Genomic DNA, 12,503 nt, shown 5'->3' with positions numbered 1-12,503 from the left:
TTTTCTTTCGTTTGGCGTTCCCTCGGTGATCCCTCCAGCCTGGGCAACGTTTTAATTCTTGTTGGTATGCATTTTAGAAGTTTCCAGACAGCATTCCAGCCCCACTCTGTCGTCCAGCTTGGAGGGTGACCCTGGCACGTGTGATCTCCTGGCCTTGCGTTATCACCTGGGAGGGGGGGGCTGCAGCTGCTTGGCTCCAGCCCCAAGAACTGGGATCGAGGCCACAGCGATTCACAACATCCCAAAGCATCTCCCCAAGGGAAAACCTTACCGGCCAGTGGTGGCCGAAGACGAAGATCTGACTGCGGGCGATGTCCACGCGGTTCCAGGCCAGCGCCAAGCTCAGCTGATCCGGCGCGGAAGCATTGGTGCCTAAAGCCGACAAGCAAGCACCGGTTACTTCGAAGGGAGGGATGGCAATTCTTCCCCCACCAATCGAACAATACATCTGGGGAGAGCTCAGTTGTAGTGGTGTAGTGGTTAAAAGTGTCGCACTCGGATCTAGGAGAAGCGGGTTCGAATCCCTGCTTGTGCCTTGGAAGCTTGCGGGGTGACCTCGGGCCAGTTGCATACTTCCAACCTAGCCTACCTCATCGGGTTGCTGTGAGGATAAAATGGAGGGGAGGGGAGGAGAATGACGTAAGCCGCTTCGGGGAGAGAGGCGGGGTATTAATTAAGTACATAATAAATTAATGTTAAAAGATCCAGAGGAAACCCAAATTCAGGGAAGAATGGTGGTAAATTATAAAATACACTGGGAAAGGGGAGTGAGAGAGAATAAAACCAACCTGTGAAGAAGAAGGTTGGTTTTTATTTGCCGACTTTCTCTACCACTTAAGGGAGAATCAAAATGGATTACAATCATCTTCCTTTCTCCACAACAGACATCCCATGAGGGAGGTGAGGCTGAGAGAGCTGTGACTAGCCCAAGGTCACCCAGCTGGCTTCGTGCATAGGAGAGGGGAAACAAATCCAGTTCAGCAGATTAGCCTGCGCCGCTCATGTAGGAGGAGTGGGGGAATCAAACCCAGTTCTCCAGGTCAGACTCCACCACTCCAAACCACTGCTCTTAACCACTACACCATGCTGTGGTGTCAGCTGCCACTGAATCAATGTTATTTTAATCTGCTCAGCGAATCAGATCTCCAGTGGCCGATCAGGAGCCCTGCTGGGCACGTGCGCCACCCGCTTTCTAAGCGGGCGCCAGGAAAGGTTGTCGGCGGAAGCCATGGCATCCTTGGGGGCCCCGACATACACTTTGGCCATCCGTCACTCGTGCGAGTGGTGACGAGCGTGTTTCTTCCCCGTTGTCTGCATCCTCGCTTGGGCAACTCACCTTTAAGCAGAGCTGTCAAGATAGACATCTCAATATCCTGCTGCCCCTCGGAACCCATGCGGAACACGGTGATCTGGAGGACGGCAGAAATGAAGAGGGTGGGTGAGTGGGTGGGTACAGTAACAAGGACACCAAAACTTTGGAACCCCCTACCCAGGGAAATTCATCTGTCTTCCACCAGCAGGTGACATTTTTTTCTTAGTTTTTGGCATACTGCAAATAATTGTCAACCTTGTCCCTGGTTTTGGTGTTTTAGGTTTTAGGCCCCAGGGGGAGGGGCTCAGTGGTAGAGCCTCTGCTTGGCATGCAGAAGGTCCCAGGTTCAATCCCCGGCATCTCCAATTAAAGGGACTAGGCAAGTTGGTGATGTGAAGGACCTCAGCCTTAGACCCCGGAGAGCCGCTGCCAGTCTGAGTAGACAATACTGACTTTGATGGACTGATGGTCTGATTCAGTACAAGGCAGCTTCACGTGTTTTTATCAAATTATTTTATAATTTCAAATGCTGCTTTTAACTTTCAACCGTTTTCATATTTTCGTGTTTGCTGCCTCGGGGACCCTAATCAGGTGGAAACGCGGCATCGCATTGTTTTAAATAACAACAAATAATGAGAACAAAAACCCTACAACGATACTGCATCACGCAGAGATCTGTACACCACAAGGAGCCTTGTTGGACTTGGCAGAGGACAGAGAACAAAGAGGATTCCTGGATGTTCCGTCTGCATCCATCCATCAACCCCCAAACTGGAACATTCGGATTAGTGTTTAATCTGATCAAGTTGGTCTCTTTGCTCCCAAGCTTTCACTTGGGCGGGGGGGATAACAACGCCGCAATTTCACTATTGCTAAAAAAAAAAAGTACATTCTGCCATTTGCTTTCCGTATTTACTGTGTGAAAAGGAAGACACCCAAAAGTCATTGGTCCACAGAGAAAGGCAGGGGACGATTATATAAGTAGAGGGGATTCCCAGCTGTGCCGGGTGACCCAGGACATCGAAGGTGAGGAGGGTTCCCCGCTCAGACTCCAGGTGGGGCCTGGAGATCTCCCAGGACTACAACTGATCTCCAGACGACAGAGATCAGTTCCCCTGGAGAAAACGGCAGCTTTAGAGGGTGGACTCTGTGGCATTACACTCCGCTTAGGTCCCTTCCTTCCCCAAACCCCCCCTTCCCCAGGCTCCACCCCCAAATCTCCAGGAATTTCCCAACCCAGAGATGGGCCCTCATTCGGGTATAATACCATAGAATTTGTCCTCCAAAGCAGCCATTTTCTCCAGGGGAACTGATCTCTGTTGTCTGAAAATCAGTTGTTAATTCCGGGAGATCTCCAGGCCCCTCCTAGAAGCTGAAAGTCAAAGCTCCCTTCGTCAGATACCAGGGCTTTGACTCTTGAAAGCTTCTACCTCGAAAATCTTGTCTCTAAGGTGCTACCGGACTCGAATTCAGCTCCTCTGCTGTAGAACAACAGAGCTACCCTATGAAACACTCTTGTTTCTGTGAATAAAGAGTAAAAGAAACTTACAAGCTCCTTTTTCTTCATGCATTCCATGAGGACCACGAACAGCTGGTGGGCTTGATTCCGGTTGTAGTTGAAGGTTTTCTGAATGGTGACTAGAAGCTGATCCCGCAGGGACTCACTAATGATGCTAAACCAGAGAGACACAGAGAGAGAAACAAGAGCTTTGTTTTCTGTTCTCCTATTCGCGTTTTCGGAATTATGAAAAGAGCATTTGCGTGTACGTTGACCGTGACTCAGAGTCTGAAGACAAAACGGATGGGAGGAAACAAAAGCATTCTCGCCCATGCGTTGGTCTACCTTACAAGGCTGTTGTAGCACATTTAACCAAGTATTTAAGCTTGGAGAAGTCGCTGCTTTCCAATATCTGGCAAAATTTATTCTTGCCAATGTTACCATATGTAGGCATACATCAAGGAGTTTCTTATTCATAGCTGGTAAACACTTTAACAGGATTATTTCTGGATTCATGGGTAAATGATTCTGGTTTTGTATATTTTAACCTGTCACTATACTGTTTTAGATTGTAATGGCCTACGGCCTTATACAATAAACTTGACAGACTGCTCACTCCTCGTCCCTGGACATATATAGATGCTCCCTCCGCATTCGTTCATAATGAAGGCAATCCACGATAGAAAAAAAAATCCTAGAGGCTCAGACAGCAGGGGTGGGGTGGGGGAGAGAAAAGATTTCAAAAAGCCATTTCATTTCCATCCGAGCGCGCCAGGATGCCCGTCCTCGACCCTGTTCCAATTTCCTCTTCTTTCGGTTTGACTGGCAGGCAATTCATTCCGAGCCAAAAAATCTGCTGAGGCCGCAAAGGGGGTTACAGAGAGCTCCAAGCTCATCAGGAAATTATGCTCTCAAATCAGAGCCGCTCAGGAGAGCTCTCCAAGAGCTCCCGTTATCGAGGCAGCTCTTTCGCCGGAGAGGCTTGATCGCATCAGAGCCGCCTGCCAGAGGTAGCAGACAGACAGTGGTTTGGGAAAGCACTGCCATTCAATACCAGACTTGGCAGATCTTGCAAAAGGGGGGAAATGTTTGATCTTCATGCTTCCAGGGTGATGTTGTGAAAATGAAAACGTTGAATGATTATGTTTTAGGTTTGCCAACCTCCAGGGCTTAGAGAGCTCCCGAAATTACAATTCACCTCCCTCCTACAGTAGGGTTGCCAGGTCCCTCTTCGATGCCAGTGGGAGGTTTTTGGGGCGGAGCCTGAGGAGGGAGGGGTTTGGGGAGGGGAAGGACTTCAATGCCATAGGGTCCAATTGCCACAGCAGCCGTTTTCTCCAGGGGAACTGATCTCTATCGCCTGGAGATCAGTTGTAATAGCGGGAGATCTCCAGCTATTAACTGGAGGTTGGCAGCCCTATGCCTACAGAGATCATTTCCTCTGAAAAAATGGCTGCTTTGGATGGGGACTCCATACACAGTTGAGGTCCCTCCCCTCCTCAAACTCTGGGTTCCCCAAGCTCTGGGGCTGTGGCTCAGTGGATGAGCCTCTGCTTGGCATGCAGAAGGTCCCAGGTTCAATCCCCAGCATCTCCAGTTAAAAGGACCAGGCAGTGGGTGATGTGAAAGACCTCTGCCTGAGACCCTGGAGAGCCGCTGCCGGTCTGAGCAGACAAGACTGACCTTGATGGACAGAGGGTCTGATTCAGCATGAGGCAGCTCCACGTGTGTTCAACTTTCCAACCTGGAGTTGGCCACCCTAATAAATGACCAGCTATTACACAATGACGTTATGGAAGAACAGTCTGTCTTTAATTGCCACGCCATATCCCAAAATATTTGCTATTCATGATTAGGAGCTTTCAGAAGAGGAGCTTGGGGTATAAGTGACCCTCCCCAATAAACATTGGCATCAAAAGTGTAAATAAAGTAACCAGACACTGAGGTTCAAAGGAACCTGTCTGCGCGGCATTCTCTCATTCTCTCCAGACTCCACCTCCAATATCTCCGGGAATTTGCCAACCTGGAGTTGGCAACCCTAGCCCTGGGGATTCTGGTAAAAAATAATATTATACACCACACAAGACTTTGAAGACTCCCCTGGGTAAAACCCTGCTCTTAAGTTCTCCCATGTGTAGGAAGGTTACAATTGGGAACTGGTTCTCCATATACCCGTTTGGCTGACAAACCCAATTAATTTTTATTAAACATTATGATAAACAACAGCATATGGTGTTTTGTATGCTGTTGCATTAACAAGGGGGCTGGGATTAGTATCTTTTTGGAAATTCTGCTTGATAAAAAGCAATTCAATTCATCAGTCAAACAGCAATATGAAAACCCAGAGAGAGATTTCAGTAGCTTGGATGGCCCAGTGATCTCAAGGAATTTACAGCATTTTGAAAATCTGGAGTGAAGCACTTCTTATTACTTGTGAATGTTTCCTTTCCAGCTTCCAAGCAGCCGGATCTCCGTTACGCTCCCCGCAACGAGGCCTCGGATCTTACCCTCCTTCTTCTGAATACTTGTGCGCGAACGACAAAATGTCCGATGCCCGCCCGCTGCCGTCACAGATCACCACGGGAATAGGGGGCTCTTCGCGGAGGCATTCCAAGACAATCGAGATGACATTGGGGCCCCCTTCGACTATCAGTCCGACCACCGGCACACCCTGCCCGAGCCCTGCGGAAGAAACCAGGCAAGGTGAGCATGGCCCTACCCACTTTCTGAAAAGCTCAGCGGGCGCCAAGGGAAGTACTGGCGAGCGCCATGGTAGCCCACATTGGGGAACCGTGCTCTATCATGTCTCCTCATAGGACCAAGCCCTATGAGGAAAGGTTGAAGGAGCTGGGTATGTTTAGCCTGAAGAGGGGAAGACTGAGAGGGGATCTGATAACCATCTTCAAGTACTTGAAGGGCTGTCACAGAGAGGAGGGTGCCAAGTTGTTTTCTGTTGCCCCAGAAGGTTGGATTAGAACCAACGGGTTAAAATTAAATCAAAAGAGTTTCCGTCTAGATGTTAGGATGAATTTTCTAACAGTTAGAGAGGTTCCTCAGTGGAACAGGCTTCCTCGGGAGGTGGTGAGCTCTCCTTCCCTGGAGGTTTTTAGGCACAGGCTAGATGGCCATCTGTCAGCAGTGCTGATTCTATGACCTTAGGCAGTTCATGAGAGGGAGGGCATCTGGGCCATCTTCTGGGCATGGAGTAGGGGTCACTGGGTGTGTGTGGGGGGAAGGTAGTTGTGAATTTCTTGCATTGTGCAGGGGGTTGGACTACATGACCCTGGTGGGTCCCTTCCAACACTATGATTCTGTGATTCTTCTGGGGCGTCTGACTGGCCACTGCGGGAAGCAGGATGTTAGACTAGACAGACCCATTTGACTTTACATCCTAGACAGACCCATTTGATTTCGGTCCTTAAGCTTGTTCTGCAGACGCACCCTTAGGAATACAACATCCGCCCAAAGTGGCGGGGGGACCCCGTCAGCATGAGCCCTTCTAGCGTAAGGTGGGAAATAACGGCCGGCCGGTGTTAGAGACGACAGCTGAGCACCCCTTTGCTGTCCCTGCCCCACTGCGATCTCCAGGCATAGGATGACAAAGGGAAGCCCACAGGTCAGGTCATCACTGCAGACTCGGTCATCCCATGATACCTCTCAACTCAGGAACTCGCCGGACTAAAAGGGAAAAAAATGCGTTATCCTAAAAACCGTGTGTGATGTTCAGAGTTAGGTGCCTTCAAGGGCCGGGCGTCGGGAGGACAGCCTATCCTACCACTCCAGCCAGTGAAGTTGGAAGCCTTCCACCAACTTAACGCGGCTCTTCCTTCAGTAGAAAATGGTAGCTGTGGTGGGATCCTGGGACTGAGATTCAAGACAGGAAGGAGAGGGGCCATGGCTCAGTGGCAGAGCATCTGCTTGGCATGCAGAAGGACCCAGGTTCAATCCCCAGTGGCATCTCCAGTTAAAGGGACTAGGCACGTAGGTGATGTGAAAGGCCTCTGCCTGAGACGCTAGAGAGCCCCTGCCTGTCTGAGTAGACAATACTGACTTTGATGGACCGAGGGCCTGATTCAGTAGAAGGCAGCTTCATGTGTTCATGTGTTCAAGGATCTCAGAGTCCGAGCTCAAACTGTGCCGATTAGATTGTTCTGCCTCTCTGCCTGGATTTTCAGCGAGGGCATCTATGAGTGTCTGAATGTAGTTTTTTGAACAGGTGGCTGGCAGTAAAAGGTCCACAAACCGGTAGGTTTTGAGATTCGTGGCATGGGTTGTACAGCCAGAGGAACAATTCGGTGCCCAAGAAACAAAGCAACCCTGAGCCTGATAACACTCAAAACATGCAGCTTGAAAACAAAATGCATCCCCTTTCACGGCAAACCAGAGTTTGTTCTTCTGTTTAAGCTCCAAATCTATGGTTTGCTTCTGTGGCCTCCCACCTGTGGTTTGCAATCCTGGTTCAGAAGGGAACAAACCAAGGTGTGATTTGGACAGAACAACAATGTAAGGTTTGTGATTTGGACAGAACAACAAAGTATGGTTTGTGATTTGGACGGAACAACAAACTATGGTTTTGTATGCCAATAAAGGTCTTGAATTGAAACTATGGTTTGTGATTTGGACAGAACAACAAACAATGGTTTGCTGGGAAAGCGTTTCATTTACAAGCAGCAAGCGGGCAAGCACCAGAGGCCTCCTTCACAACATTTTTAACCACACTGCTATCTTTCAGTGTAGCTTAACTCACAGGGTTGTTGTGAGGATGAAATGGAGACCCTCCAGCTCACTGCCCCTGGGGTCTAACAAATAAAGCCAAATGCTCAGTTCGCTGCCGAGCAGCCTGCAGGTTTGATATCAGGCTGATCCATCAGTCACTTCTCTCATTCTTGGAAGTGCCAGGAAAATAAAGATTTACTTTGTACAAATTCAGCAATATAACAAGGGGGCGCTTTGTTTATGAAAATCCGCCACTTACGGGTATTGATTTTCTGGAGCGAGATGTGCTTCTCCAGTTGGCGCCGCAATTTGACTTCTGCCCCGTACTTTCCCAGTGTGCCGTTGTCAGCGAGGATGAAGTGCGTATGGGAACTGTTGAGCACAGAGAGTTTGCTTAGTGGATTTGACATGGTTTGATAAACCCTTGTCACCTGCCAAAAAGAAAAGCGCAATTTTTATTTGGGAACAAATAAGCATAGATTTTATCTGCTCATCGGTTTCATTTACAGCTCCATCTGGGCGCGTCTGCCCTATGGTTTCGGCTTGGTTTTACACGAGATGCAGCCAAGGCTCTCCCTCCACGGGACTTTGCACAACTTCTCATGTGGCAGCTAACTGCACACGCCAGCTTCACGGCACACTGCACAAGACAGGCTACATGCTAAGGCAGCCCCCCCGCAGCCTGCATGGACCTGTGAAATTCTGACAAGGGAAGGTGGGCGCGACCACAGAATGGCTGCCATGGGTGGTGGAACCACACACAAACCCAGAGGAAGCCCAAATGCAGGGAAGATTTTAAAAATGTGCTGGCAAAGATGAGGGAAAGACAGATTAAAACCAACGCCGGTGGGCAGCTGTTGCTAAAGCAACACTATTTTAATCTGCACAGCAGATCAGATCTCCAATGGCCTATCAAAAGCTGTGTTGGGCAGGATCCCTACTTGGCTCCACCTGCTTTCTGAGAACACTTGGTGGGTGCCACGTAAGGTATTGGTGGGCACCATAGTGCCCACCGGCCCCACAATGGAGACTGCTGTGCTAAGGAATTCTGTGATTCTTCCCTCCATGCGCTCTGTTAAAAATACAAAACTCTGCACAGCTCTTTTCCCGACGGATGCGTTTCAGCTTAAAATCATCTTCACCTTTTGACTGTTTTAAAAAAAATATAAAGGGAAGAATGTCTAAGCTGCTTATAAAAACTGGTCCCCATATTATTAGCTCTTTAAAGATAAAAGAAACACAGGCATCTGTCTTTCTCACTATAAAGTGCTGTAACTGTGGAGTAAGGTTGGGTTTGATTAGCTAAACCATGGAGGGAGGGGTTTAAACTGACAGCTGAGTCGGGGCCCTATGCAACTGTAATTCAGCTTGGAAAGGTGCCGATCACATCAGGTTTTAACTGTTTTGGCTACAAATGTAGGGTTGCCAAGTCCCTGCTGGCCACTGGTGGGGGATGCGGGGGGGGGTAGGGTTGCTAAATCCAGGTTGGGAAACTCCTGGAGATTTGGGAATGGAGCCTGGGGAGGGCAGGGACCTCAGTGGGGTACAATGCCACAGAGTCCACCCGACAAAGCATCCATTTACCCCAGGGGAACTGATCTCTGTCGTCTGGGGATGAGCTGTCATTCCGAGGGATCCCCAGGTCCCACCTAGAGGCTGGCTTCCCTACTCAAACGGCATCCCCCAACCTCTGAAACAATCTCAGGCCTTAACTTCAACCTCTGAAATAATCTCAGGGAGGGGCTGTGGCTCAGTGGTAGAGCCTCTGCTTGGCATGCAGAAGGTCCCAGGTTCAATCCCCAGTGGCATCTCCAGTTAAAGGGACTAGGCAAGTAGGTGATGTGAAGGACCTCTGCCTGAGACCCTGGAGAGCCGCTGCCGGTCTGAGTAGACAATACTGACTTCGATGGACCGAGGGTCTGATTCAGTATAAGGCAGCTTCAATGTGTTCATGTGTTCAGTATTACACATCTCTTCAATTTGGTGTAAACTGGTAGTGTTTGGTTGGGGCCCCCACAGATTAAAAGGTACAAAACAGGAAAGGTGATGTCTTTTTATAGAAACAACATATGCTGGTTCGCACATCAGGAGACGTTTGTCGGGTGAAAATGTGCTGTCTCCAGCATTCAGCATGAATTGCCCTCATCAAAAACTCCACAGGAAGCAGAGGACTTACATCTTTCCCAATGAGGTCCTCCTTGTTTTCCACAATGCCCCAGGGGGCGATCCCGATGGCACAGATGCGTCCTCTGGACTTGGAAGAGTGGTCTTTTAAAGCGTCTCCGACATGGCGAATCACCCCTACCGGAGGGAACAAACCCCTTAAGAGAAGAAGCCACCAGGGAGGGGCAGTGGCTCAGTGGTAGAGCCTCTGCTTGGCATGCAGAAGGTCCCAGGTTCAATCTCCGGCATCTCCAGTTAAAGGAACCAGGCAAGGAGGTGATGGGAAAGACCCCTGCCTGAGACCCTGGAGAGCCGCTGCCGGTCTGAGTAGACAATGCTGGCTTTGATGGACCGAGGGTCTGATTCAGTAGAAGGCAGCTTCATGTGTTCATGTGGTTTTTCCTTAGGGCAGCAACATGAAATTTAGAAAGAGTTTCTTCCATACACACACACACACACACACACACAGAGAGAGAGAGAGAGAGAGAGAGAGAATGCCTGGACACATGAAAGCCCACTTTTCAACCAAGGCCAGTGTTATATACTGTGGCTCTCCAGGGTCTCGGGCTGGGGTCTTTCACATGAGCTGCTAGCTGATGCTTCGAACTGGAGATGCCAGAGATTGAACCTGAGCCCCTCTGCATGCCAAGCAGATGCTCTGACCCAGGGTTGCCAAATCTGGGTTGGGATATATCTGGAGATTTTGAGGTGGAGCCAGGAGAGGGTAGGGTTTGGGGACGGGACCTCGGCAAGATATAATGCCGTACAGTCCACCCCCCAAAGCAGCCATTTTCTTCAGGGAAAGCGAATCCGTGTAGTCTGGAGATCAGCTGTCATTGCAGGAGATCGCCAGGCCCAACCTGGAGGTTGGCAACCCTACACTACTCAGCCATGAAACACATACACACACACACACACACACACCACCACCACCACCACCACCAACAACAACAACAACAACTGTTGGGTTGCTAATGTCTGCAGAGCGGCCACAGGTTCTTTCCCCCCCACTGGCTGCAACAAGGGTTGCCAGGTCCCTCTTGGCCACCGGTGGGAGGTTTTGGGGGGCCTGAGGAGGGCAGGGTTTGGGGAGGGGAGGGACTCCAATGCCATAGAGTCCAATTGCCAAAGCGGCCCTTTTCTCCAGGATTTCTATAGTTGGGAGAGCAGTTGTAATAGCAGGAGATCTCCTGCTACTACTGGGAGGTTGGCAACCCGAGTTGCAAGATGCCCAGTTCTGCTCCGGCCCTTCGGCCTCCCATCTCTTTGGCTGCCCCGTCACTTACCCGTACTCACGCCTCCGGTGAAGATCCAGGCTCCCGTGGTCATGGCGGCCTTAATCAGGCCCTTCCCGAACACCTGCTTCAGCTTGGGTTGCAGGTCGAAGTTCTGCAGCCCTCCGTGGACGGAGATCAAGAGCTTGGGGAGTTCCAGCTGCCAGTCCTTCACCATGAGGTGGAGCAGCACGTCTGGCTTGGTGTCGTAGGACAGTCTGATATACTGCAAGAGAAAGCGAGCCGGACCCTTAACAAGGCAACAACTTTCCCCAGGTGTTTTGAAGGCCCTTTGACTCTGCTTGCAAGGGGAAGCATGAACAATCTCTCTCTATCTCTCTGCCTAGCCTCTATTTTATTTATTTACTTTATTTATATTCCACTTTTCTCCCTAACCCAAAAGAAGAAGAAGGTTGGTTTTTATATGCTGACTTTCTCTGCCACTTAAGGCAGAATCAAACCGGCGTAACAATCACCCCTTCCCCTCCCAACAGACACCCTGTGAGGTAGGTGGGGCTGAGAAAGCTCTAAGAGAGCTGTGACTAGCCCAAGGTCACCCAGCTGGCTTCGTGTGGAGGAGTGGGGAACCAAACCTGGTTCTCCAGATCAGAATCCACTGCTCCAAACCACCGCTCTTAACCACTACACCACCAGGATCTGGGAGACTCGGGTTTGAATCTCCACTGAGCCATGGAAGCTTTCTGGGCGGCCTTGGGCAAGTGCACACACACTCAACCTATCCTGCCTCACAGGGTTGTTGTGAGGATACAAATGGAGGAGAGGAGAATGATGCAAGCTCATTTGGGCCCCCACTGGTGCAAGCCCACTGGGCCCCCATTTCATATAAATGAAACGAAGAAACAAACAGGTGTTCCTCCCTCGCTCACCATGGACTTATTGGCATGCCCTCCCCCTTGGAACTCCAGGTTTCCGTAGGCATCCGTCGGGAACCCCTGGGTGTGCTTCGTGACGGACCATTTCTCGGGCTGCGCATCCACCGGCTTTGTCTCCTCCTCGTTCTTGTTCGCGGTCCCGCCCGGAGGAATCGCGATGTGTTGAGCGATGAGGTTGCCGCAGCAGCACCTGGAAGGCAGGTGGGGAACGAAATCAGAAGGGGAACGGAGAGGTCCGGGAGGGTCCGGGCTGGCAATGCCGCTCTGCTGCGTGGCAAAAATAAAGCCAGGACGCCGAGCAAAGGCACCTTTTCAAGACTGTTAAGGGTCTGATTCTGTCAACGCCCGACCCAACACACAGATGTGCAGCCAGCGGTCAGGTCTGCCCGTACCCCCGAGATGCTTGCTCTTCCTTCTCCACTTTCCACCCCGCTGAAATAAAAGAAAACGTACCATCCTTCTTTTATCCCAGGGGTGAGGAACCTTTTTTTCTGCCAAGGGCCATTTGGATATTTATAACATCATTCGCGGGCCCTACAAAATTATCAACTTAAAAATTAGCCTGCTATATTTGGTCAAACGTTTAGCCAAGAGGCACGGCCGGAGACGGCTCCGAGTGTCTGCCACGTAGAGAGACTCGCTTTTGA

At 50.2% G+C, this 12,503-nt stretch overlaps 1 protein-coding gene across 1 annotated transcript in view; it reads right to left on the bottom strand.

Annotated features, from left to right (window-relative positions):
• Nucleotides 1–12,503, bottom strand: part of TRPM1 (transient receptor potential cation channel subfamily M member 1) — a 41,175-nt gene that overhangs the window by 24,643 nt on the left and 4,029 nt on the right. Inside the window, exons 3-10 of the mRNA XM_056866029.1 lie at nt 11,851–12,046; nt 10,976–11,189; nt 9,703–9,827; nt 7,786–7,957; nt 5,318–5,492; nt 2,862–2,985; nt 1,337–1,409; nt 272–372 (exon numbers count right to left, since the gene is read on the bottom strand). Coding sequence (XP_056722007.1) covers nt 272–372; nt 1,337–1,409; nt 2,862–2,985; nt 5,318–5,492; nt 7,786–7,957; nt 9,703–9,827; nt 10,976–11,189; nt 11,851–12,046 — 1,180 coding nt within the window. The remainder of the gene's footprint in view (nt 1–271; nt 373–1,336; nt 1,410–2,861; nt 2,986–5,317; nt 5,493–7,785; nt 7,958–9,702; nt 9,828–10,975; nt 11,190–11,850; nt 12,047–12,503) is intronic.

Source organism: Euleptes europaea, chromosome 20 (assembly GCF_029931775.1).
Source record: "Euleptes europaea isolate rEulEur1 chromosome 20, rEulEur1.hap1, whole genome shotgun sequence".
In the NCBI taxonomy this organism is placed as follows: domain Eukaryota; kingdom Metazoa; phylum Chordata; class Lepidosauria; order Squamata; family Sphaerodactylidae; genus Euleptes; species Euleptes europaea.
Note: the sequence above shows the minus strand (reverse complement) of the source record. Positions and strands in the feature narration are given on the sequence as shown.